Raw genomic sequence first — 25064 nt, forward strand, 5'->3', positions numbered from 1 at the left:
ATGTTCCCGCCCCACCGTCACGCCACAAAAACACTATTAACATTTAATTTAGGAAAAATACTTTATATTAAATATCTTTATATTATAACATGGCTTTTTTATTAATGCAATACAGTGAATGACAGCCGTCTGTGTCTCCCAGTGTCTTACATTATTGTCAGTTTAGTGTTTAGTGATTAATTTACACAGAAACAAAAGATAACATGTATGCCTTCATCTCCGAACACATTATTTGTGTCTTACATCTCATGATGAACTCAGATAAACTCAGTGCCGACTCGTTTTCTTACATGAATCAGTTATTTTACATGAATTGGAATGTGTGCAAAGGATTGTGGGAGATTGAAGAACATCAAGTGTATCCTTCAAAATGAGCTGAATTAAAGACACAAAATGAAGTCTGTCTTCAAAAGATTTTTCAAAATGAGACGGCCTTCAGAGACACTTGATGGTGTGGCAGTAGAGATATGCAGCCTTACTAGGACACAGCCACGGTTTGAGAAACACCCGCAAATTATGTACAATATCCCAGAAATCAATCTGTGTCCCGTGATTTAAACACCTCTGATTTCTTAGTTTCTCTTTGTTCATAATGTTTTAGACTGTAATGATTGTACTCAGAGTTACTCACCGATCATTTCTGCCTCCAATTAAGCTCTTCAGTTTAAACTCCCGCAGTGTCTTCTCTGAGGACAACAACACAAACACTAAAGCTGACCACTGAGACGAGGAGAGTTTCACATCAAGTAATCCTCCATTTAATCCTCCAGAGCTCATATGAGGTTCAGCTTCGTTCACTAGAGAAAGATCACCCAGTTCATTCAGACAGTGAAACAGATTGATGTATTTATCTGGAGAGGGATTCTCACTGATCTTTTCTTTAATATAGTCAACTGTTTCCTCATTGTTGTGAGAGCTGTTTGCTGTCTGTGTCTTTAGTTCTTGTAAGAGACTCTGATTAAACTTCACTGACAGACCCAGAAGGAAACGAAGGAAAAGGTCCAGATGCCCATTTTTAGTGTCTAAAGCCTCATCCACAGCTCTCTGATGGAGATCCGATAGGGAAACTGTGTCTCCATTAGTTGGTTTGGTAATCTGGTCAAACACATTGATGTTATTGTTGATAAAGGAGAGATGCACATATAGAGCTGCTAGATGTTCCTGAATGCTCAGATGAACAAAGCAGAAGACTTTTCCCTGATACAAGCCCAACTCCTCTCTGAAGATCTGAGTGCACAATCCTGAGTAAACTGATGCTTCTGTCTCATCAATGCCACACTCGCTCAGGTCTTCCTCATAGAAGATCAGGTTGCCTTTCATAAGCTGCCGATAAGCCAGTTTCCCCAGTTTGACAATCATGTCTTCATCTTTCACTTTCTTCTCATAGTCCTTCTCATGTTTGATGTTGGTCTGAATGAGCAGGAAGTGTGTGTACATTTGAGTGAGAGTCTTGGGAATATCTCCTCTCTCTGCTTCACTCAACATCTTCTCTAGAACAGTGGCTGAGATCCAGCAGAACACTGGGATGTGGCACATAATAAAGAGGCTCCTTGAGGACTTCAGGTGTGAGATGATCCTGTCGGCCAGACTCTGATCACTGATTCTCTTCCTGAAGTATTCCTCCTTCTGTGTGTCACTGAAGCCTCGTACCTCTGTCACTCGATGGACACACTCAGAGGGGACGAGATCCGCTGCTGCTGGTCTGGAGGTGATCCAGATGAGAGCAGAGGGAAGCAGATTCCCCACAATGAGGTTCGTCAGCAGCTCGTCCACTGAGGCTGATTCAGTCACATCACACAACCTCACATCGCTCTGAAAATCCAGAGACAGACGACACTCATCCAGACCATCAAAGATGAACAACACTTTATACTTATCACTGGATATGTCCATTTCTTTGGTTTCAGGTAAAAAGCAATGAAGAAGATCTGAAAGACTGAGTGTTTTGTCCTTCATCAAGTTGAGCTCTCTGAAAGCAAGTGGAAATATGAGCTGGACGTCCTGATTCTCTTTCCCTTCAGCCCAGTCCAGGATGAACTTCTGCACAGAGACTGTTTTTCCAATGCCAGCGACTCCCTTTGTCAGCACAGTTCTGATGGGTTTGTCTTGTCCAGGTAAAGGTCTAAAGATGTCACTGCATTTGATCGGTGTCTCCTCTGTTTCTGCTCTCCTGGACTGTGTCTCAATCTGTCTCACCTCATGCTCATTACTGATCTCTCCACTTCCACTCTCTGTGATGTAGAGCTCTGTGTAGATCTCGTTCAGGAGTGTTGGGTTTCCCTGCTTTGATATTCCCTCATACAAATACTCAAACTTCTGTCTCAGATTTGATCTCAATGTGTTGAGGACTTCAGCAGGTTTAGAGTCATGGCTGTAAGATTAAAATACCACATTATTACACAAGTCAGAGAAGTAAATAGCAATGAATTACAAAATGTTTTTTTGTTTGCTGTATAATGGGACACAGAACATCATTGGGTTTCTGAAATGTTTCAATCATTAATCGTGTGTTTGAGTGATGTGTGATGTGAATTGCAGCACTTAAAATTAAACAACAACAAAAGTCCTGCATTTTACCTGAAACCAGGATGCATGCTTTCATTAAAGTCTTGTGGTTGAATCGCAGGCTTGTTCACAGTTTTGTTTTTAACTGGTCTGGATTGAAGATTTGACCTTAAATCAGAATGAAGAGGGTAAAGAATCAGACACACTGATATTGATGTAATTGTGTCATTAACTGAGTAACAGACCAACAGCTTTTACAGTGTGTGAATGTATTAACAATACAATACATAGAGCTTTACACAAGAGCACAATGATGATCATTAATAGACTGAGACTTATAGGATTTAAATTTAGAATTATTCGGTTCAAATTCAGACCATTAAACTGCTGTATATTAATTAATAATAATTGAATAAAAATCAAATATTATAAGTAGAACTTTTGATATACCTGAGATCAGGCCGTGTGTCTCTCTTAAACATTGGTGGCGGACCCATAGACTGGTTACTCTTCATAGACACACAGCTGGACTCTGGGTTTGATCTCTTCTGCTGGACTGAACTGGTTTCAAAACTAAGTAAAATAAAAAGCAGACAGACTTATAAATATTGTGCACTTCTACTGGAATCTTCTGGCTTAGGAAAGACCAGGGAGTGTTGTAACACTTTTCCTTTAACGTCTGTAACTCAAACTTTCAAACTTTGATTACAATTATTTTGAGGAATGAACTCACTGGTTTGCAAATGTTAAGCATGATTAGCAAGCTTTACACAAGAGCACAATTATGATCATTATCATTAATAGACTGAAACTAGAAGCTTAGAATTGTTTGGCTAAAATCTAATCAAATCAAATCTCAAATCATTAAACTGCTGTATATTAATAATAATTTCATAAAATATAAAATACTATAAGCATAACATAGAAATGATATACCTGAGATCAGACTGTGTGTCTCCACTCTTAAACTTCATTGGCGGATCCATAGACTGGTTACTCTTCACAGACACACAGCTGGACTCTGGGTTTGAGCTCTTCTGCTGGACTGAACTGGAACAGAGAACAGATTCAGTTTAATCCTTTAGATTAATGTGTTCATTCTTTATGATAGGAACCATATTAACAAACATTCATCTTGCATCAAAAAGTACTTTAAGGAACCATTATGATCTTGTTATTTAACATTTCATATTAGGTTTAAAGGTCCCATATTGTACATCTTTCTGAAGTTTTATTTCAGGTTTTGATGTCCTTAAGAATATATATTTGCTGTATAAGTACCAAAAAACATCTCAGTATATATTTTACAGCTCCTTTCTTATATGGTAGTTTCATAGTCCCTAGACCTCTGTTATCATGAAAGAAGCCAGGAAATTTCAGTTTTGTCAATATGGGACCTTTAAAACAAAAATAGGCAAAACAAATAAATGTTTTTCCTGTAAACAGTTTCTGTGATATGTGAGATCTTTTTCTGAGATGTAACAATATTTAACAGTGTTTGTTGAAAGTACCTGTGTCCTGGAGGAAAATCTCCATCTCTGGATCCTTGTGAATCAGCCATGATGAAGATACAGGAGAATCTGATGAGTTTGATCTCCTCCACTGACTCTGAATGAAGAAACATTCACACACTAAATTAAAGGTATAGCGGAGGATTTTTTACTTCCGGGTGGTTCACCTATACTATTGGTCCTCCTAATTGTCAATCATTCTGGTGAATCAATCAAACTTATTCAAAAAGTGGAGAGGGCGGGACTTATCTAAAATTCATAAAGATCCTCCACTATACCTTTAAATGATTAAATTAAACAAACTTCATAATTTAGCTGAACATATCTGGAGTGTGGGAGAAAAAGGATCATGTGACTGCATTAACTCAAGCTCATTGGGCCTTTACACACACACACACACACACACACACACACACACAAGTCGACCATTGGATTTAGAAATTTCTGAAAAATAACGGACACCGAGAAACACTGATTGAACATGTTCAGGTGAAAAAGAAAACAAACCCTGACACACAGACACACACTGATCCAATAAAAATAAAAAAACTTAGTATCTTTATCTAGTGCAAAATGCCCGTGCAAAATCAGTTTTTGAGTGTGTTTTTAGTAATTGTTGGTTTGGTGTGTTTGAGTGCTCATTGTTTCAATTGCACAGCAAAAGTTCAGTGACATTTTTATTTGTACATGGTAGAAAGCACACAGTGAACTCCGAGAAAACGCTATGCTTGAGCAAACAGTTTGTGAATAGGCAACTACAAATGATGCCCGTGAAAGAGACTGTGAACACATTGAATAGGATGTTTAGTTGGTGAATAGCATAGGCTACTTTTACACAGTAGCGATAACGTTAAGCGCACCAGAATGAAACATAATATTCAGAAGTAAACAGCATAGCTGACTTATAGATTCAGTTTACATCCACAAATGAATAAGTGTGTTGATTCAGGGAGCAGTGCAAAATGCCCGTGCAAAATCAGTTTTTGTGAGCTGATCGCCTCAAAAAAGTTCAGGAGATATTTCTTAGCGATGGCTGATTTCAACAGCTTCAATGATAAAAAATAAATTTTATATTGATTCAATGGATTAATTGCATTTTTGGGAAAAAAGAATCCGTTTTTATAATAAATCTTTGAAAATCAAAATCTGGATTTGAATTTTTTATGTTATTATAACCTAAAGATGCTATGTGAAAGTTTGAAACAGAAAATAGTGATTTTCATCTTGCCACTTTTTTACTCAAATTAATCAAAATGGATTTATCACGTTTTGGAACCAAACTATAATATTCAGAAGTAAACAGTGTAGCTGACTGAGTGTTTATGTGAGAATGTTTATTTTTAAACCACAACCTTAATCTTGGGGCTTCTTCTACCGATATATTTAACGATATCTTTTGCATTTCTCATCCAAACAACGTCAAACTTGGCACTGCACATACTCATGCCCATAGCAAGACACCTGTCGAGTTTGAAATCCATCGGACTAACGGATCGAGAGATATATAACAGACATACAGACATACAGACACACACACACACACACACACACACACACAGACAGAAAGACGTTTCTGTAATTTATAGATAGATAAAAAGGCGTTTTTCTGTGAGGTGTGAGTTGGCCTATGAATGTTTACACATGTGCTGTTAAACTTCCGAAGAATCACAAACACCACCAAACACAAAAGAAACCTTGAAGTAAAAGAAACCCTTAATTAAAGATTTTATATCAAACAAACAATCACGTAAAATGTCCTCCAGAGATTCATATTAATATGAGAAAGTCACACATGAACACTCACCTTGATCAGACTTTTACAAGATACAGGATCTCTAATCCTCCAGCTTTAACATCATAAAGATACACGGAAATTCCATCTTAAACGTTGATAAACACTATGATGCTCTGTTTTTCCGTGTCGTATTCCTATTTTTCCTGCTCAAAATGGCGACAGGAGAACTTACTTTCACTTTCTGTGTGACGAGAGAGAGAGAGAGTGGGGTAAACAGACGCGCGTTCACGAGAGCTCCATGGCGCATGCGTGTGAGAGCAGAATTGTTGCGTGATCGCTCGTTGGAGATTAATATTTTGTATATAAAGTGGTAATTTCTTGGTCTTTTATTAATTCGTTTTGTGCTTTTGTTTATTCTTAAATTTGTTCACTCATTTGTTCATTCTTTTGGTCTTCTGTATTTTTTTAAATATTTTTTTATAGTTTTTTGACCATTCTTGAAGAATTCTACTGTGTTTTTATCTGTGTAATTTATCATGTTTTTTTTTTTATTATTATTTTTTTTTTTTTTGTTAATCCTTGCCTTCATTTGTTCAGTTTTTGCCTTTCATTTATCTTTCTGCAGAACGCAGAGTTCCTGATATTAAATCATAAAAAGGACTTTGTTTGATCACATCTGTATGATATGAAACACATCCAGTCATGTTAATAATTACATTTAGTAATTTAGCAGATTAGTTTTTCAAAGCGATCTACAAATGTGGAACAATGCAATGTGACATAAACCTGAAAGAATCAGATCAATTAAAACAATTGTTCATTGTTTTAACAGTTTCAATAAAAAAAAATGTCTGCACTGATAACTTATTTTAATTTCCCAGATAACAAGCAATCATTGAAACAATGTTGAGTCGATGTTGATGCATCAACGCTAACATGAATTAACGTTATGCTGGTTTAATATCACTTTTTGCAGCCGCAATTAATGTTGAAACAATGGTGAGATTTCAACAAATCAACGGTAAAGCCATTAAATCAACATTACACTGTGTGATTCTTCAGCGAGTTTATCTCCAGCTCTAATTAAACACACTGAAGCTGCTAATCAAGATCATCAGGATCAATGTTGGAGATAAACTCTGCATGAAGAGGAATAAACACCTCTGAACTACAGCCATTACTATAAACTATATATCAGCTCATTTCCATGACAATAGCGTTCAAGCGACACGTTTATCTTGGAGAATAAAAGAGCTTGGGTTTTTTCAATGGTTTTTCAATTTCTCTAAAGCTGCAGATTCACCTTATGTAGAGCTTAATCTCTTTAAATATCACACAATAGCCATGTCAGTCACTTTCTCATAAACACAAGATGTAGTTTGTTGTGAGTGTGTTTGGAACTGAATGGAGATCAGTGACATTCATCACATTTAATAGTGATTCAGGAATATGAATGATTGTCTGATAAAGCAGGAATAAGGGAGCAGGAGATAAAGCTCAGGAGAGCATCAAATCCCAGCTCAGGTGATCATGCTGTCGACTACAACTCAATGTAGAACCAGTGTCAGCATTATCAGGAGATGCGTCTCATTTTACCTGTCCATCCTCGTCTGCCTTCACTAAAGGAAAGAAGACGAGCGGCTCTGCAAGCGTTGAGGAACACATGCGATACGTCTGTGTGTGTCACGATGTAGAACAAAGAGGAAGACCATCAGGAGTACAAATCAGACAGAGTTTATTTAAACGACTCAAATATAATCCAAGTAGCGTAACAGTGTGTGAAACACAAGCATTACCAGACAACTGAAGAGCTTCTTCTTCTTCTTCTTCTTCTTATTGCTTTTTATGGCGGATCGCAGACAGATATGTGCCTTACCGCCACCTTTCTTGGAAATGGACCATTGACACTTCCTAAACTATAACCTCTCGAGTCTCAACCAACATAAATTCCCCTTATTTACCCGCACAAAGGCTTCATAGAGTTTCATCCGGCGCTGCGTGTTCAGCTCCTCCGTCCACTCTCAGCCCCCATGACAGAAGAGAAAAAAAAAAAAAAAAAAAAAAAAAAAACCTAATTTAAATACGCTTATTTAACCCAGTATTTCCCAAATATTCTACCATTAGATTTATTATACTCCTATCTGACTTTAATACATTTTGAATTGTAAACTTAACTCCTATATTATTTAATTCCTCCTTCAACTCTTTCCTTTCAACATTATATCTCCTACAGTGCATTACTACATGCTCAACTGTTTCACTAACTTCACATACCTCACATAAACCTGTTGGACTCTTACCTATTAAATGCAATGTGCTATTCAATCTTGTATGCCCCAATCTTAATCTTGTAATCATATTCTCCTCATACCTACGCCTACCTGATATTCTTCCCTTACCCACTGTTGACTGTATTTGATGCATATGTCTACCTTTTATTTCATTATCCCAATAATGCTGCCATATTTTCAGAATATTCTTTTTAATAATTGACTTAATTCCTGACCTACTAAATAAAATCGGTATATCTACTATATCTCGTTCTATTGCCTTTTTTGCTAATGCATCAGCCTCCTCATTACCTCTCAACCCAATATGAGCTGGAACCCACAAAAACTGTACTTCTAAACTAGCTTGTTTGATTGAATATAATTCTTGAATTATCTCTATTACCATATCCTGTCTTGTTTCTGACTTCATCTCCTTTAAACTTATTAGAGCTGAACTACAATCTGAACATACTACTGTCTTGGAGATTTTAACTTCCCTAATCCACCTTATTGCCATAATTATTGCAAACATCTCTCCAGTATACACCGATAAACAATCTGATATCCTTTTATTCTTATACACTTTAACCTTTGGAATAATGAATGCAGAACCCACATGATCAGTTTTTGAATCTTTTGATGCATCTGTAAAAATGTGCATATATTCCCCATATCTTGACCCAATATACTCCCTTACATTATATACTTCTGTTTCATATGAACCTTCCTTTTGTCTTTTTTCTAATAAACTTAAATCTACTTCTGGTTGGGGCATAACCCATATTGGTACTGGAGATAAAGGAATTATTGGAGCATATCCAACCTCCTCCAATCTCATTTCTCTAACTAATTTCCCCACACTCCTTTCAAAACTATTACACTCTCTCTTCTCATGCTCCCAGCTAGGACTCATTACTTTCCTTGTTGGATGATCCTCTCTCTGTCCTCTCAAATTTGCCCAATAAAATGCCATTAATTGCTGTCTTCTTATCTGCAAAGGCATTTCACCCATCTCTACCTGAAGAGCCGAAACTGGAGAAGTTGGATACGCTCAGCAACAAATTCTTAATGCTTGAGATTGAATTCTTTCTATTTTAACTAAATGAGATTTATTTGCAGAACCATATACAATACAACCATAATCCATTATAGATCTTATCATAGATATATATATAGTTTTTAAAGCCAATCTATCTGCTCCCCATTCCTGACCTGAAATACATCTCATTACATTCACAACTCGCTTACATCTTCCCACCATTTTCTCAATATGCTCTTTCCAAGTTAATCTAGTATCAAACTCCTAGAAATCTTACTGTACTTACACGCTCTAATTCTTTTTTGTATAATTTTAACTTAACATCCATATTCCTCCTCATTTTAGTAAAAACTATTATTTTTGTCTTTTCCACTGAAAACTTAAAACCATTTTCCCTTGACCACTTTTCTACTTCATTTAGCGCACATTGCATTTTCTTTATGTTATACTCCATATTCTTTCCTCTAAACCAGATAGCCCCATCATCAGCAAACAATGATTTCCCCATACTTCTATCAATCCTTGAAAAAACATCATTAATCATAATAATAAATAAAAGTGGACTTATTACACTGCCCTGAGGAGTACCATTATCAATTATTCCACTTGAAGATATAGCTCCACCCACCTTTTCTCTAATACTTCTTCCAATTAAAAACTCTTTAATCCAATTATACATTCTTCCTTTTATACTCATCTTCTGTAACTTTATTAGTAACCCCTCTTTCCACAACATATCATAGGCCTTTTCTATATCAAAGAAAACAGCAATGACACTTTCCTTATTTATAAATGCCTTTCTTATTTCATCTTCTAAAAATACTATTGGATCCATAGTCCCTCTACCACACCTAAACCCACTTTGATAAGAAGAAAACCAGTTCTTTTTTTCCAAATGAGAAGTCAATCTATCAGTTACCATTCTCTCCATTACCTTACATAAATGAGAAGTTAAATCTATTGGACGATAATTTATAGGATTACTTGGATCTTTCCCTGGCTTTTTAATAGGAATAATTAATGCTTCCTTCCAACTTTGGGGAATTATACCTTCCATCCATATTCTATTATAAAATGTTAAAATCACTTCCATAGAAATTTCACTAAAATGCTTCAACATACAGTAACTAATTCCATCCACTCCTGTAGTAGATTGTTTCATTCTTCTTACTGCATTCTTTAATTCACTCATAGAAAATGGTACATCTAACAAATAATCTTCAGCCTCTTTTTTTTTCTTTATTTCAGAATATTCCTTCATCACACACTCTCTCATTTTCTTACTCTGTTCAGTCAAATTCTCTGAGCTATTTACTTTAATAAATGCCTTTAAAAACATTTCCACTTTATCTTCATCCTCCACAGCTATTTCTCCCTCCATACTTAAAACTGGATATCCATTACTTTTTTGAATCCCTTTCATTTTCTTAATCATGCCCCATACCTCCTCTACTGGTGTATTCTTCCCTATTTCATCACAATAAGCCATCCAATACTCTTTCTTAGTTTTCCTTACAATCTTCCTTACCTCAGCTTGTGCTTTTTTATACTCTATTAAATCTTGAAAATTATGTGTTTTCTTAACTATCCTAAATGCTTTCCTTTTCCTTCTTATTGCACTTGCACACTCTTCATTCCACCACAGAACTAACTTATTCTTCCTACCTCCTTTCCCCTTTGGTATATATTTATTTGCTGCTCCTTGAATGGCATAAACAATATCATCACTTATCATTTCTACAGATCTATCTGATTCTACTATAATATTCTTTAATCCCTCTTCACTCAGACTCATGAATTCTTCCCAATTCGCTTGATCAAACCTCCATCTACCAATATTTCCTTGACTCACCTTACTTCCTCTCACATTTACACTAACATATATCATTATTGGATAGTGATCACTCCCAATAGTATCTTGTCGCAATATTTCCCACTCAGCACTCCCTGCAATTGAATCAGACACCATTGTTAAATCTAGCACAGACTCTTTACCTGTAGCCACATCTACTCTAGTACTACCCCCATCATTCAGACATACCAAATTCCTCCGATCTATCAAATCTTCCATCACCATTCCATTACAATCTGTCACTAAACCTCCCCATAACATACTCTGTGCATTAAAATCCCCACACCAAATCACCCTTTCTTCATTAAGACCCTCTATTTGTTCTAACTCACTCAACACTAATTTCTTACAAGGATTATAAAAGTTTATTATTACATACTTTTTCCCATTCACCCATACCTCCACTACAACATACTCTTGTGCTACACCTTTACCTAATGATCTATATTGCATGCCTTCCTTAATCAGAGTAATACACCCTCCACCATTACCCTCCTCTCGATCTCTCCTCTCACTCACATATCCTTTAATAACAAAATCAAATCTAGGTTTAAGCCATGACTCTTGTATACATATCAGATCCGGTTTAACTTCCATCTCATTAATAACAATTTTAAACTCCAATCCATTAGCCACAAGACTTCTCGCATTCCATTGTAAAATTAAAATCATCCTCCTATCCAAACCATGCTTCCTGGCTTGACTGTGTCTCATTAATCAGCCCATCCCTAACCATTACCCATGTTATGTCCTTTACTCCCAAGAATCTCTCTGCTGCCTTGACTATAATTTGAATCTTAGTTGTCTTCTTTTCAGTTTGTGCAGTACAATTAATTACTTCAGCTATGAACAACAAGAAATTAACTTTACTTACAATCATTGTCTCTTCTGTAATCCTACCTTCCACCTCTGATGTTTCCTCACATCTCCTCTCTTTTTGCACATCCCTCTCTCTTTCTCTTTATTCCTTGTATCAACCACTTTAACAGCTTCTGCATATGTTATATTCCTCTTAGCTCTCTCATTCTGTACCTCAATTACTCTCTTTCTCACCTCACATCCTCCATACGCAACACTATGATCCCCTCCACAGTTACAGCATTTTGGTCCTGCTCCTTCACATTTGCCATAATCATGCTCCCCCCCACATCTTGCACATCGTTTCTTAGCCTTACACACCATAGCCACATGCCCGTATTTTTGACAATTATAACATCTTAAAGGAGGAGGCACAAAAGGCCTTACTGAGTAACTGATAAATCCAAGCTTGACCTTATCCGGCAAAATTACTCCATCAAACCTAAGCTCCACCGAAAGGCTCTCCACTCTATTCCCTTCTCTGTTCATAAACAGTCGCCTAGCACCAACTATTTTCCCTCCGTTGATGTTACTTTTAAGTTCTTCCATAGATACTCCTAATGGCACTCCAGATATTACTCCACTTACCCACTGCCTCTGTCCTACAATCTTACTACTCACCACTTCCTGCTTACACATTACTTTAACTTTCAACATTTTCTTTCTTTGCTCTTCACTATTACAAACTATCATCAAATCTCCATTGCTTAACACTTTTGCAATCTTAATTTATCCTACTACCTTCCTCAACTCTTTCGTTAATGCAATTGGACTTACCTTTTGTATTCCACCATCCTCTTTAAATTTCAATTTTACCTTCAACTCATCCAAATTTACATTCCTCACCTCCTGTTCATTTCCACTCTCACCTGAACTTCTTACCTCTATCTGATGTTTTTTCTTTCTTTTCTTTGTACCTACATCTTCCCTTATGTCTATATTCCTCTCTTCTCCTGTCTTTCCTAACTCCATTTGATCATCTTCCACATCCGTATCATCAACACTAACTAGTGTCTCTGATCCATTTCCATTATAATTTTTCTTATATTTTGACATAATCGATTTCGCTGCATTTGCCGCCATCCATCAAACAAAAATCACCCCACGCTGTTTCCGGTGCGTCTCCAGTCACAATTTCAAATGAAGAGCTTGATGAGGGCCAAACCATAAACACCTGTGACAATTAATCAGTAACCATGACAACTGATTAGTGGCGGGAAAACTGAACAAAGGAACACATGTGACTGAACATGACAAACTAAAAGTCCATGAAAATGAAACTAAGATCGAGTGTCTGTGACACTGGGCCCTATCTTGCACCCAGCGCAATTGACTTTGTACAGCGACGCATGTATCATTCCTATTTTGCACCCGCGCAAAGCGCGTTTTTCCCTCCACAGAAGCACGTCGCTAAACTAGGGAATGAACTTGCGCTCATTGGGCGGTTCAGCGCAAAAAAGGAGGCGTGTTCCGGCGCAAACGTTCCTTCATGCTATTTTGCAGGTTTAGAAAACAATTGCGCCACTAACCAGGAAAAAATAGTTTAAAGTCAGTGGCGCGTTGCGCATGTTATTCATATGCTATTTTAAGGGCGCATGCTTGGCCATAATCAATGAAGCGTGTGCACAACGCGCACTTTGATTCTCTCATCTACACAGAAGCAGCAGTTTTCATTTTTGCAAAGCATACATTATTACGATAGATAGATAGATAGATAGATAGATAGATAGACAATTTATTATAAAAGCATACATCTAGCTTACACATTTACCCAAATTATCATACGCCTTTTTTAACCGAAGTTAATTTGGGTGGGTTTCTCCATCCCCAACCTCCCTGACGAGAGCGTTGCTCTCCTCGGCTATGAACCGCTCCTGGCGCGCGCCTGGCAAATCCGCCGTTATGATAGGAATCCGCTTTAGAACAAACGCGCCTGCTCTTAAAGGGAATGTGAGATGACGCTCTGATTGGTTTATTTCACGTTACGCCCAAACCACACCTATGAATAATGAAGCTGCTTCAGACCAACCCATTTTAGATTTGCGCCTGGCGCAAGAGTCATTTATCCCGCCGGGAAACTAGCAACAGCGCCAAGACCCGCCCACAGAGTTACTTGCGCTTTGCGCTTTGACACTTGCGTTTCAGATCGTTAAAATAGGGCCCACTGTGTGTGAAGTGTAAATATTGTTGGAACTTTAATCAGGAAACTCCTAATAAATATTACTAAAGCAAGATGCACTTATTAAGAATGTAGAAACTGGGAAAACTTTAATAACTTTTTTAATGAATGTGTCTCATTGCCGTCAGTAACAATAAAAATCAAACGCAGAGAACAAGCGTGCGAAACCCAGAGGAGCAGCAGCTGATGCACATGTGTTTCTCTCTAATGAGGAGGAATCAATTAAATCCAACCTTTACCAATCTTTAGTTTCCAATCAGTGGTTCAACATCATGATTTCAGTAAACGTCCCAGATATCCACATTTCTCTAGTCCACATCCTTGCTTCAGTTCTGCTGGTTCCCCGGCCCAAAGCTGAACACAGACACTCACAGTTTCCTCCGGCCCAGATGTGGCCCACAGCCGTTAAAATGCCTCTTCTTTATTGATATGACCCAGATCTGGCCCACACACTGAGAAGTGCCTTCATTGTTTGATATGGCCCAGATCTGGCCCACACACTGAGAAGTGCCTTCATTGTTTGATATGACCCAGATCTGGCCCACACACTGTAAGATCCGGCTGAGAGTCGCTTGCTCCTCGAGACAGATGTGACCCACACACTGCCAGTCAAACACTAATTCAACCATTTAAGGGCTTTTATTATAACATTAACAAATACACTTTAACATAATCACGCATTAACAATGAATGAAAACACTATAATATTAACATTTATTAACAACACGTTTAAACCACAAAATAAACAATAGAAAAACACACACAAACTCTCTTTAACACTAAATAATTTCCTTGTGCAAAAGTCCAGTCATATTTAATGATATAGTGCTTTACAGATTGATTAAAAGCAGCTTTACAGGGATAAACAGGGAAATAATGATCAATGATCAGAGTTCAGTTCTGCTGTAAAGAGGCTCTATAAAGACAATAGTGTCATTGATCAGCTGAAGTCAGTTCAGTGTTGATTCAGTTCAATAACTGTGTAAAGTTCATCAAATATGAAACGAGTTCAGTTCAGCTATAAAGCAGTGACGTCCTCGTCCAGCTCAGTTCAGTTCTCCTCAATAGTGTCAGTGCCGTCAGATCAATAATAGTGCTGAATATGAAGTGGCATAAACTAAGCGAGCCAGAGGCGACAGTAGCAAGAACCCAAACTCCATCAGGAGACAGAATGGAGGACAAACCTGACCAGTTCTCCTCTGGACAAACGAAGGAACATGGTGTGATTATGAGTCCAGGCTGCATCACAAGTCAGATTGTGGACTGATATGATTCAGAGTGTTTGATTGAGCTCTTCTGCTTGAAGATTGGGATTGATCACGCCAGCATTAGGTGTGAGGATCTGAAGCTGGTCGTCGGGTCTGTGTGGAGGACTTGTCTGGTTCTCCTGGTCTTTGCTGAGGATCTGTGCCGATGACTGTCGAGTCCACGAGGTCTTTACAGGCGCTTTGTCTCTAGGGCTCGTCTAGTTGTCCTGGTCTCTGCTGACCATGCTTTTATTACGTCTAGACTAGACTACTGTAACTCTTTATATGTGTGATTGGATCAGTCAGCTCTTCATCTCTTACAGTTAGTCCAGAATGCAACAGCTCGGCTCCTAACTGGGACTAAAAGCGTGAGCACATTACCCCAGTTTTAGCCTCGCTCCACTGGCTTCTGTCCGCTTCAGGATTGATTTGAAGATTTTATTGCTTGTTTTTAAGGTTTTGAATGGGTTGGCGCCTTCTTATTTCTCAGAGCTTTTACACGTGCGCTCTCCTGTCAAAGCACTGAGGTCTTCCAGTCAGATGTTCCTAAATGTTCTGAGATCCAGGTGAACACATAAAGGTGAGCGAGCCTTCTCAGTGCTGGTCCTGATCTCTGGAAGAGTCTACCGGTTCATGTAAGACCAGCTCGGACTGATGACATGTTTAAGTCGTTGCTTAAGACCCTCCTGTGTTCCTTAGCTTTCATTTCCAGTGGAGTTTTGCTCCTGTGACATTCTCTACTGTGTTTATTTGTGTGTATCCTGACATTGTTAAGCACTTTGGTCAACTGTGGTTGTGTTTAAATGTGTTATACAAATACATTTGATCTTTGACCTTTTGAACTTTGACATTCAGGGCTGCGTTGTGCTGGTTTTAGGGTGCAGGTCCACCATCTGATCTGGATACGGACCGGAGAACATAATCCAGATCTCGCCATATTAAAACCAGAACATATTTCTCCTGGAGGCGAAAAGCTGTCAGACATCAGACGGAGTCGAGTTTGAGCTTTTACAGCGCTTGCATTATATTATTCTGTCTTTTACTGCATATGATAATTCATACTCAGAAAGTAGAACTGAAGTGACATTCATTTCAAGATGATTAGTAGTTAAAACATTACATAATGTCCCTGCATTGTTTTGCATTCTGTGACTTTCAGTCGAATAAAAGACAGTCATATATTTCGACATTGAAGATTTCTAAAAAATAGTGTTAAAATATGGTCTCGTCTCGTTCTCGTGAACCCAATATCGTGTCTCGTCTCGTTAGATCAGTGTATCGACACACTCCTAGAAGACACTAAATCTCATCTCAGCATTTCATCATTTACTCTCAACATCAACATTTGAGAGATTTATACCATTGGAACAGTTTTGATAAAGTTGGTGATAAGATGTTCCCTCATTAATTAAAAATAATTCAGAATAATGATAATTATACAAATTAATTAATTGTTATTTTGTCATTAACTTGTTTTAAGTAATATTAGTAAAAATGTTTTTTATTAATGAACCAAAAATGTATTTATTAGACATTATTGCCGCTTTATATTATACCGTAGACTCTATAAACTTCAGATGACAGTCGGGACAAGATTCCCCTGAGAGAGTCTGAATTGAAATGTTTTTGTTAGTGACTTTATCATAACAATATTAAGGCACATTATTTAGGATCTATGACCTAATGTTTGAAAATAAAAACATTGTCTTGTAACATATTGCAATGATAACTATCAGAGAATAAGAAGCGAGGAAGAAAGACAGAATCATGGAGAATCCTGAAGAGACGGTGGACAAAGCGAAAGAGAAGCGGAAAGGTTGAAAGAAAGACATAAAAACAGGACAACATCCCAAAAGCCTGAAATCAGCTCCACATGAAGCACTGGTGTCGTGTCTGTCAGGGCTTTCAGTAATCTGGGCAACACGCGTTTCTTCAGTGCAGTCGTGCAGGTAAAGCCTCAGAGTTTGAAGAATCACACATTCTGAAAGAGTTGCTGTTAAACGTGAAGAAGGTCTCCAGACATGAATGATGTGCTGGTCTCTTTCTGTTTGTATGTGAGGATTGATGAAGCAGAACACAGATGAGAAGAGCATCTCTCCATCACACCTGCACTGAACTCTCAGCTGCTACTGATGCCACACTAAACCCTGGGACAGTGTGAACGGCACAATCAGTTCTGCCGGAGGGAAACAGCAGCTGGACATCACAGACCTTCATCTGTGCTTCAAACATCTATCAGGAGTGTGTTCTCTCAGTGCTTGTGCTCCTCCACACACCACACACTCACACATATGCTGACTGAACATCAGGCATGTTGTTATTTGATGGCAGCTGTGCTTTATGTGCGGGACCACATACATCACATTTACACATTTATATTCATTTTCATGCTGATTTCAGAGCTGAACGAGGAGTTGAAAAGCTCATATATCTGTGAAATGTTTTATTGTACAGTAGTTCATTCTTTACAGACATAATCCTTATTAATTATGATATGATTAATTATGATATACACTTTTCTTAAACCTGGTTTATACCAAAGACTTTAGATACACATTGATGGTTCACTCATAGGTGCATGATTTAACACTTTGCTAGCATTTTTTCCCATTATTAAAATGTTGCTATCACCTTCAGAATTTGAGAAGTAAGATCAGATGTAGACACACACTGAGTGTAGGACTTGATGGAAAAGCTGCCAGTGTCTTCTTCTGCAGTTCGGCTGGTGTCGCAGCATCATCTCCTTCGCCTCCTCCAGTGCAGTGCATGATGGGAATGCAGGAGGAGCTTGTGATGTGCTCTGACATTCATCCAGCATCTGAGCCACGGCTCTGGGTTTCACAGCCTCAACCTCGTCATCTTTGATGGAGCGCGTCTTGAAACGAGGATCAACAAGGGATGCTACTGTATGTTCAGAAGGTCATCAGTGGCAGCATGGTCATATTCCTCATTCAGAGAGCTGATGACAGTAGCCTTGATGGTCTTGGTGAGCTCTGAGTCTTCAGCTTCTGGTTTCAAGACCTCCTCATTGAAGAGCTGCAGTTCAGGTTTCAGGAACGACACACTCACATGTTCTTCAGCAGAAAGACCATCAGTGAAGTCAGCAAGTGGAGTTAGAGTTAGAGCCTTGCAAACAGACTCCTGGGGCCCGTTCTTCGTACGTCGCTAACTCAGTTAGCTGGATTTGATTGTTGCCGATTTGGCATGATCTTGGATTGTTTGGTTCTTTGAAGCTCATCCTGGACTTGCTGTCATAGCAACAGGCATGCAAGCTTAAACCTGCTCGGGAGCAGCTTATTTCATGTTAACAGGATTAGATCCCGGCTTCATAAGCGGAGCTGATACGGGAAGTCCAGCGCAGCGCGATAGTGCACTTTCTGAGAGATATATTTTTTCTCATGACTCATGAGATTGTCATTTACATTTCGACTTGTCGGAGTCGGGCTTTAACTACAGCACAAACTGTTTGTTGCCCTAAGATTATTTGCGAGTGGCTCTTTCCTTTACACTATTGGAGATGCGGAGAACTTGATGGAAAGTGCTGTCTGTCATGTCATTCGGAGTTGACCTGGCACTTTTAGGTTTAAAAAACAGTTTTAGGTTTTTTGTGGCATTTCCAAGCCACTAAAGACCCAATGTTGTAAAGCAGTTTTTTTTTAAAGCAGTTTTTTTTTTTTCTTAGGCTATTATAATTTTTTATGAAGATCATGCAATCATGACCATGCCGATTACAGTATATGTCACTCAGGCTTCACTAACGTGATTGGTACCATAGACTGCCATCAAGGCCTCAATGAAGGGGATTATGTGAACAGAAAGGGGGTTCCCAATGTAAATGTGCAGCCCAGTTACTATTGTGATTCTTAATATTCCAGATTAATAATATTATATCAAATAAAAAAAAGGCAGTTGACTAAAATCTTCCATATCACAAATGTGAAAGCAAAATGACCAGGATCTGTGACTTAAGAATTTTCAGAGATTCACATGTATGCACATTATTTGAAAGTGGTAAGGAAAGTGCCACAATTAAATATCAAGCTCACTGTATTACATACACTTATGCTGATCCTAACAGAACTGCATTTCTTCATAGGTGATTATGACATGTTCCTACAGACAGGTGTTTTATGACCCCATTCCCTGACCCAAACCAATGCAGCTCTAGCCAGGACAAGGGCACACAATGAAATGAACTTTGGCTAAAGGGAAGATTTCAGTGTCTGAAAAGTCTGAGGGTTGCACACCTGACAGGGCCTGTGACATTGTTGCATGTGCCATATTACACAACATTGCCCAAAAAAACAACACTTTTCATTAAATGTTTAATAAAAGACAAATATGCTTAGTTCCTTGAGTTTTATTTCAGTTGTTCTTTGTAAAGAAAAGCCAGTGGTCAAGTGCCTGCAACAAGAGATATTAGACACATGCCTCATGCAACAAATAAAAAGGAAAAGTTGTCTATCCACTGCCCACCTGTAGGCCTATGTCTCCTCTGTGTGTGCAGACTCTTCTGTAGGCCTTTCTGTAGATGTGGAATCCTGCAACTTATATTGCAGCCATAAAGCATACAAGTATAAATTAAGTAAAGTTATTTATGCACTTGCAGGTAGGCTAGTTCCTCCATATGACAGTTATCTGAGAGGGTTTATTCACTGTCCAGTGCAATGGAAACAAATAGACATTACAAAGTCTTTCTTTCCTTTGGAAAGTTAGAAAATGTCCACTTACTGCACATATTTCAGCCACCACTTTCTTGGGAACAGATACAAGTGTTGGTGTATTGTGTAAAAGTGCACAAAAGAGGAAAACACAATGTCATTACAATGAACTACACTCGGGAAACATGTGATCAATAACTCATGGCAAAATATTTTTACATTAACATAAGTTTATCAGTTTTCACTTTCACAAGTCAAAGCAATTCATCATTACTCAAGATTTAACAGCTGAAATGACTATACGGCCTTAATTTAATGCAGGAAAAATTATTTTACAGTGTAGGCTACTAAGATATTTTCTTTTTTTTCAGCCTTTTTCTTGGTTGCTTTTATAAACAGACAACCATTTATTTAACAGTGCCTTTTATAGAAGAGAAGAGACTATAATATAACTAAAAATGACCATTATGTAGAATATTTTTGTACTCACTTTTATTTGTTCCAATGTTCTAGTGTGGTGACTCTTGACATTACAGTGAACAAAGTAATTATGCAATTATTAAAATACAAATAAGGCTATTAAGTGATAAAAACATCTAACATGGCCACTTCTAACGGATTTAAATTGTCTGCTACTTATTGCCAGCCCTCTCTGGCTTTTGCAGACTTTGAGTTGTTCCCTGGCTTTTTGATTAAACATTAAAATTCCGAATAAACTTCGACTATTAGTTCTTGCTCTGCTGAGGAGAAAAACTGAGCGCGCTCTTTGGCCACGCTGAACAGCCAATAGCAGCGTTGCTGATCAGTGTTTCTACTATCGATACATATCCCCTTTTAAACCAGCGCATGAATGCGCAGTTATATCAGATAACTCAATCCAGCGATACTAATCATAAACAACAGGTGTGTTCGAAGAACCTAATTAGCCAGATCATGATTAGCACGATGATATCATCTTGGATGTGTCATTTGATCTCGGATGTAATAAGCAACGTACGAATAACGAGCCCCAGGACATCAATGTCCCGCCATGAGGAGCAAGTGCCTTGTTTATTATCAGCTGATGAACTTTAGCAATGGCCTTCTCCTGCTCTAGCACTCGTGCTTTCATTGCATGGCGAGACCCTGAACTGGTGGAGATTCTGTGATCAACCTGTGCTTTGGCAGCTTGAGCTCCTCTTGAGCGGCTGCTCGTTCTCCTTTCTTTTCCATGAGAAGGAAAAAGCACTGAGCACTTTTCTGCACACACTCATGGCTCTCTGGATCCTCTGGTCTCTCATACTTTCCTCTGATGATGAAGAAAACACAATATAGAAGTGATGGGACGGTTTGATAAAAATCTGATGTATAAAAGGGAAATGATTATCGAAGAGGCATTATTTAAACGATTTAACACTACACTTCCCTAGAACACAAATATTTTTTCAATGACTATAATTATGATCACATACTTGTATATTTTATATTATTGCTCAATATGTGAATGCGTTGACCAGGCTACACATGACACGAGTTGAGTCTCATTGGCAGAAATTAATTTAGATGAGATTAGACAGAACTGTATTGATCCACACTTGTATGTCACCGACTCCCGAAGCTTTGTTTGGTCACGTACTTTTCTGCTCTGTGGTGATTTGTTAGATATAGTGGAGAAAACAAGTGTGACCACCAGATGTCACTAATGCGCATCAGTGGCGTAGCCACGATTTCTGATTGCTTAAAATAAAATAATAAAAATAAGAAATTGTTGATGTGTTAGTCTAATTGATAGATTGACCGATCAAAATACTGCGCGGTAAAATGCGGCTGTTTTCAAACTTGACATGTTGTGCGTAACCTACGCTGTCATCTTCGCGTGAGAGTTCATGCGGTGACAATGGCAAGTGTGCAAAGTACAATATTACGCACGAAAAGATGAGCGAGAAGGAGAAAATAAGCCATCTACATCTGAGTTTGCTTCAGCTTACTACAAGACGACAGCGAGTGAAGCGGCTAGGAGATATTTCATCACAGGAATAGCGGTGAGACTTCGACTCAGATCGGCACAATGCGCAATGACTTGTTTGCAATTGATGAACCGCCTTCACAACCAGTGATGACCACATTTCCTGTATAGCCTATATCTGTTGTATATGAAGAGTTTGGTTTCAAAACGCGGTCAGAATTGAAGTGTGTGTGTGTGTGGGGAACGCTGAGATGGCGCCGCTGTGTTTGGCATGTCACCTGCTCCTCTGTTTTTTCATATTTGTTTTTGCTACCGTCTTGTCGTTTATTGTTTATGATCGCACTACGCTGCTGGAATTACGTTTTACAACTAATCGCCTCCTAAATGCCCAGTCCTTTAAACCACCACCGCCACTGTTGACATCAATTCCTCCTTTCCTGAGATGCCCTGTCTGTACACTACCAGGCAGTAAGCGCCGCAGAAGATGCGGTCGGAGAGGCGGGTTACATGTCAGGCTGAGGACTCACCTGGATTCTCCGTCGCCGAGGAGTGGAGATCGATCGGGACTTGGCAGTGCTAGAGGATTGCAGGAGTGCTACCGGTGGCTTCGGCCGGTTGGCTTCGACACTGGCGTTCCATTTCCATGTCCCCGCCGTGTAAAAACATCCACCCGGAGCTGTGTCCAAGGAAACCTCCGTCCAATTCCACGTGTGACATCGCCACCTGTTAACTCGACTCAGAACGTAGGCGATGTCACACGTGGAATTGGACAGAGATTTCCTTGGACACAGCTCCGTGTGGATGTTTTTACACGGCGGGGACATGGAAATGGAACGTGCATTGTGCATGGCACTTTGTAACACCACGCTCAATAACAAAACATTTGTCCTCAGTGATGTCATCTCCTCTCACAATCTGGATTTGTTTTTCCTCACCGAAACCTGGCTCCCCCCAGGTGACGTCAGTGCCTTCTCGGAACTCCTCCCCTCTGGCTATCTTTACCTAAACACCCCGAGGCAAACGGGTAGGGGCGGGGGGATAGCTACCACGCATAGACAGTCCTTGAAGTGCAGCCAGCTGTCCACTAGAGGGTATTCCAGCTTTGAGCTACAAGCATTTGTGCTCACATTGCCCTGTCCTATTTTATGTGCAGTAATTTATAGGCCGCCTAAATTAAATAGGGATTTTTTAAATGAGTTCTCAGAGTTTCTGACAGAGTTTCTGGCAAAGTTTGACAATATTTTAATCTGTGGTGATTTTAACATTCATGTTTGCTGCCCCTCTGATAAAACTGCTAATGATTTTAAGGCACTTTTAGATTCATTGGATTTGACCCAGTCCATATCATGTCCCACTCATAGGTTAGGTCACACTCTTGATCTTATCATCTCTCGCGGGGTGACAGTGTCAACTTGTGAGGTCCTGGATGAGGTCCCCATCGTCGTCGCATTATTACCTCATCTACAGTTGATGATTTTGTTGCTGCCTTCTCTGTTTCTGATCTCGCCTCTACTGCTGCATTTGCATCGCCTCTATGTCCTGACCTTTTCCTCTCCTCCTTCCACACCATCTGCTCCCAGATTATGGACTCTGTAAAATTAATTCTGTCATAAATCCGGTGTCTGTTGTTGTTTTGAATGATGCATCTGAAAATACATGCAATGCATTCAAACAATACTTTTTGGAAAAGGTTTTGTCTGATAGACATTACACATGCTCCTACTGTTGCCATGTCCTCCAGAGCGGCGCAATGTGTGCTGGAGAACTTTGAGGCAGTTACTCTTGCGGACCTCAAAAAAGTTGTCCATGAGTTGAAGCCTACCACCTGCCCTCTTGACGCTGTTCCTGCCAGGATTTTGAAGGAGGCTATTGACACCATAGGTCCCTTCCTTGTCTCCTTCATAAACAGCTGTCTTAGTTTGGGAACTGTTCCCACTGCTCTCAAACACGCCATTGTCAGACCGCTGCTCAAGAAACCCAACCTTGATCCCTCCATACTGTCCAACTTCCGCCCAATATCTCACCTGTCATTTTTGTCTAAGTTGATGGAGAAGCTTGTTTTGTCCCAGCTTCAGTCTCACCTCCAACTGCACGTCATTGCTGATAAATTTCAGTCCGGTTTCAGGTCTAGACATAGTGCCGAATCAGCGTTACTGAGGATCAATAATGACATTCTTGGAGCCCTGGACAGTAAAAGCTCTGTGGTTTTGGTGTTACTGGACCTGACCGCTGCATTTGACACCCGTGGATCATGCCATCCTCATCTCCCGTCTTCAACATGCTATCGGTCTGCAGGGCACGGTGCTCAATTGGTTCTCTTCATATCTCACTAATAGAACTTTTTCAGTAATGCTTAATGACTTTTCCTCCTCAGCTGCCCCCCTGTCATCCGGTGTGCCACAAGGATCCATTCTCGGTCCTATTCTGTTTTCACTTTATATGCTGCCACTTGGTCAACTCATCTCCAATCACAACATTCAATTTCATTTCTATGCAGACGATCTCCAGATCTACCTTCCTGTGATTCTGAGCAATCGTTCTGCGCTGGACCCTCTTCATAACTGCCTTCAGGACATCAAACAGTGGCTTTCGCAGAATTTCCTTCATCTGAATGAAGGAAAGACTGAGTACATCCTGTTCAGCCCGGACTCACCCAACAGTTCTCTCAGTTTTGGTCCTCTTATACCCAGTGATGGGAATAACGGCGTTATAAATAAACGGCGTTACTAACGGCGTTATTTTTGTCAGTAACGAGTAATCGAACTAATTACTGTTTCCTCCGTTACAACGCCGTTGCCGTTACTGTCAATAAAAATGCGGCGTTACTATAATTGAGCTCACTGAAGCGGTTTTCAACTGAGTGGGCTCTCTCTGTGTGTGTGTGTGTGTGTGTGTGTGTGTGTGTGTGTGTGTGTGTGTGTGTGTGTTTATGAGGCGCCGGACTGGACAAAAGCGAGGCGAGAGAGACCGAGTGTGTCCGAGAACGCGCTCGACAGTGCGCGAGAGAGACCGAGTGTGTCCGAGAACACGCTCGACAGTGCGCGAGAGAGCCGAGTGTGTCCGAAAACGCGCTCGACATTGCGCGACAGAGACCGAATGTGTCCGAGCAACGAGCATAAATGCTTTATTTATAAATAAATTACACATTTCAGCATTAGAATAATCTCTGTAGCATATTGGTATCATATGCAATGTTTTAATTAGTTTATATAGCCTAACATAAACTCTAACTCCAAAATAACCTGCAGGGAACGTTCAAACA

At 39.2% G+C, this 25064-nt stretch overlaps 1 protein-coding gene across 2 annotated transcripts in view; it reads right to left on the minus strand.

Moving 5' to 3' along the window:
- Window positions 1-6021, minus strand: part of LOC311091350 (NACHT, LRR and PYD domains-containing protein 3-like) — an 85441-nt gene extending 79420 nt beyond the window's left edge. The window contains exons 1-6 of one of the 2 annotated variants that reach the window (XM_084127260.1): window positions 5821-6021; window positions 4017-4111; window positions 3442-3555; window positions 2956-3078; window positions 2578-2673; window positions 632-2371 (exon numbers count right to left, since the gene is read on the minus strand). In XM_084127260.1, coding sequence (XP_083983386.1) covers window positions 632-2371; window positions 2578-2673; window positions 2956-3078; window positions 3442-3555; window positions 4017-4066 — 2123 coding nt within the window. In that variant the 5' untranslated portion in view covers window positions 4067-4111; window positions 5821-6021. Of the gene's footprint in view, window positions 1-631; window positions 2372-2577; window positions 2674-2955; window positions 3079-3441; window positions 3556-4016; window positions 4114-5820 lie in introns of both variants that reach the window. The other variant, XM_084127261.1, reaches the window with a different exon arrangement.
- Between the last annotated feature and the right edge of the window lie 19043 nt (window positions 6022-25064).

This window comes from Abramis brama, assembly GCF_963993115.1.
Source record: "Abramis brama genome assembly, chromosome: 10".
Taxonomy (NCBI): domain Eukaryota; kingdom Metazoa; phylum Chordata; class Actinopteri; order Cypriniformes; family Leuciscidae; genus Abramis; species Abramis brama.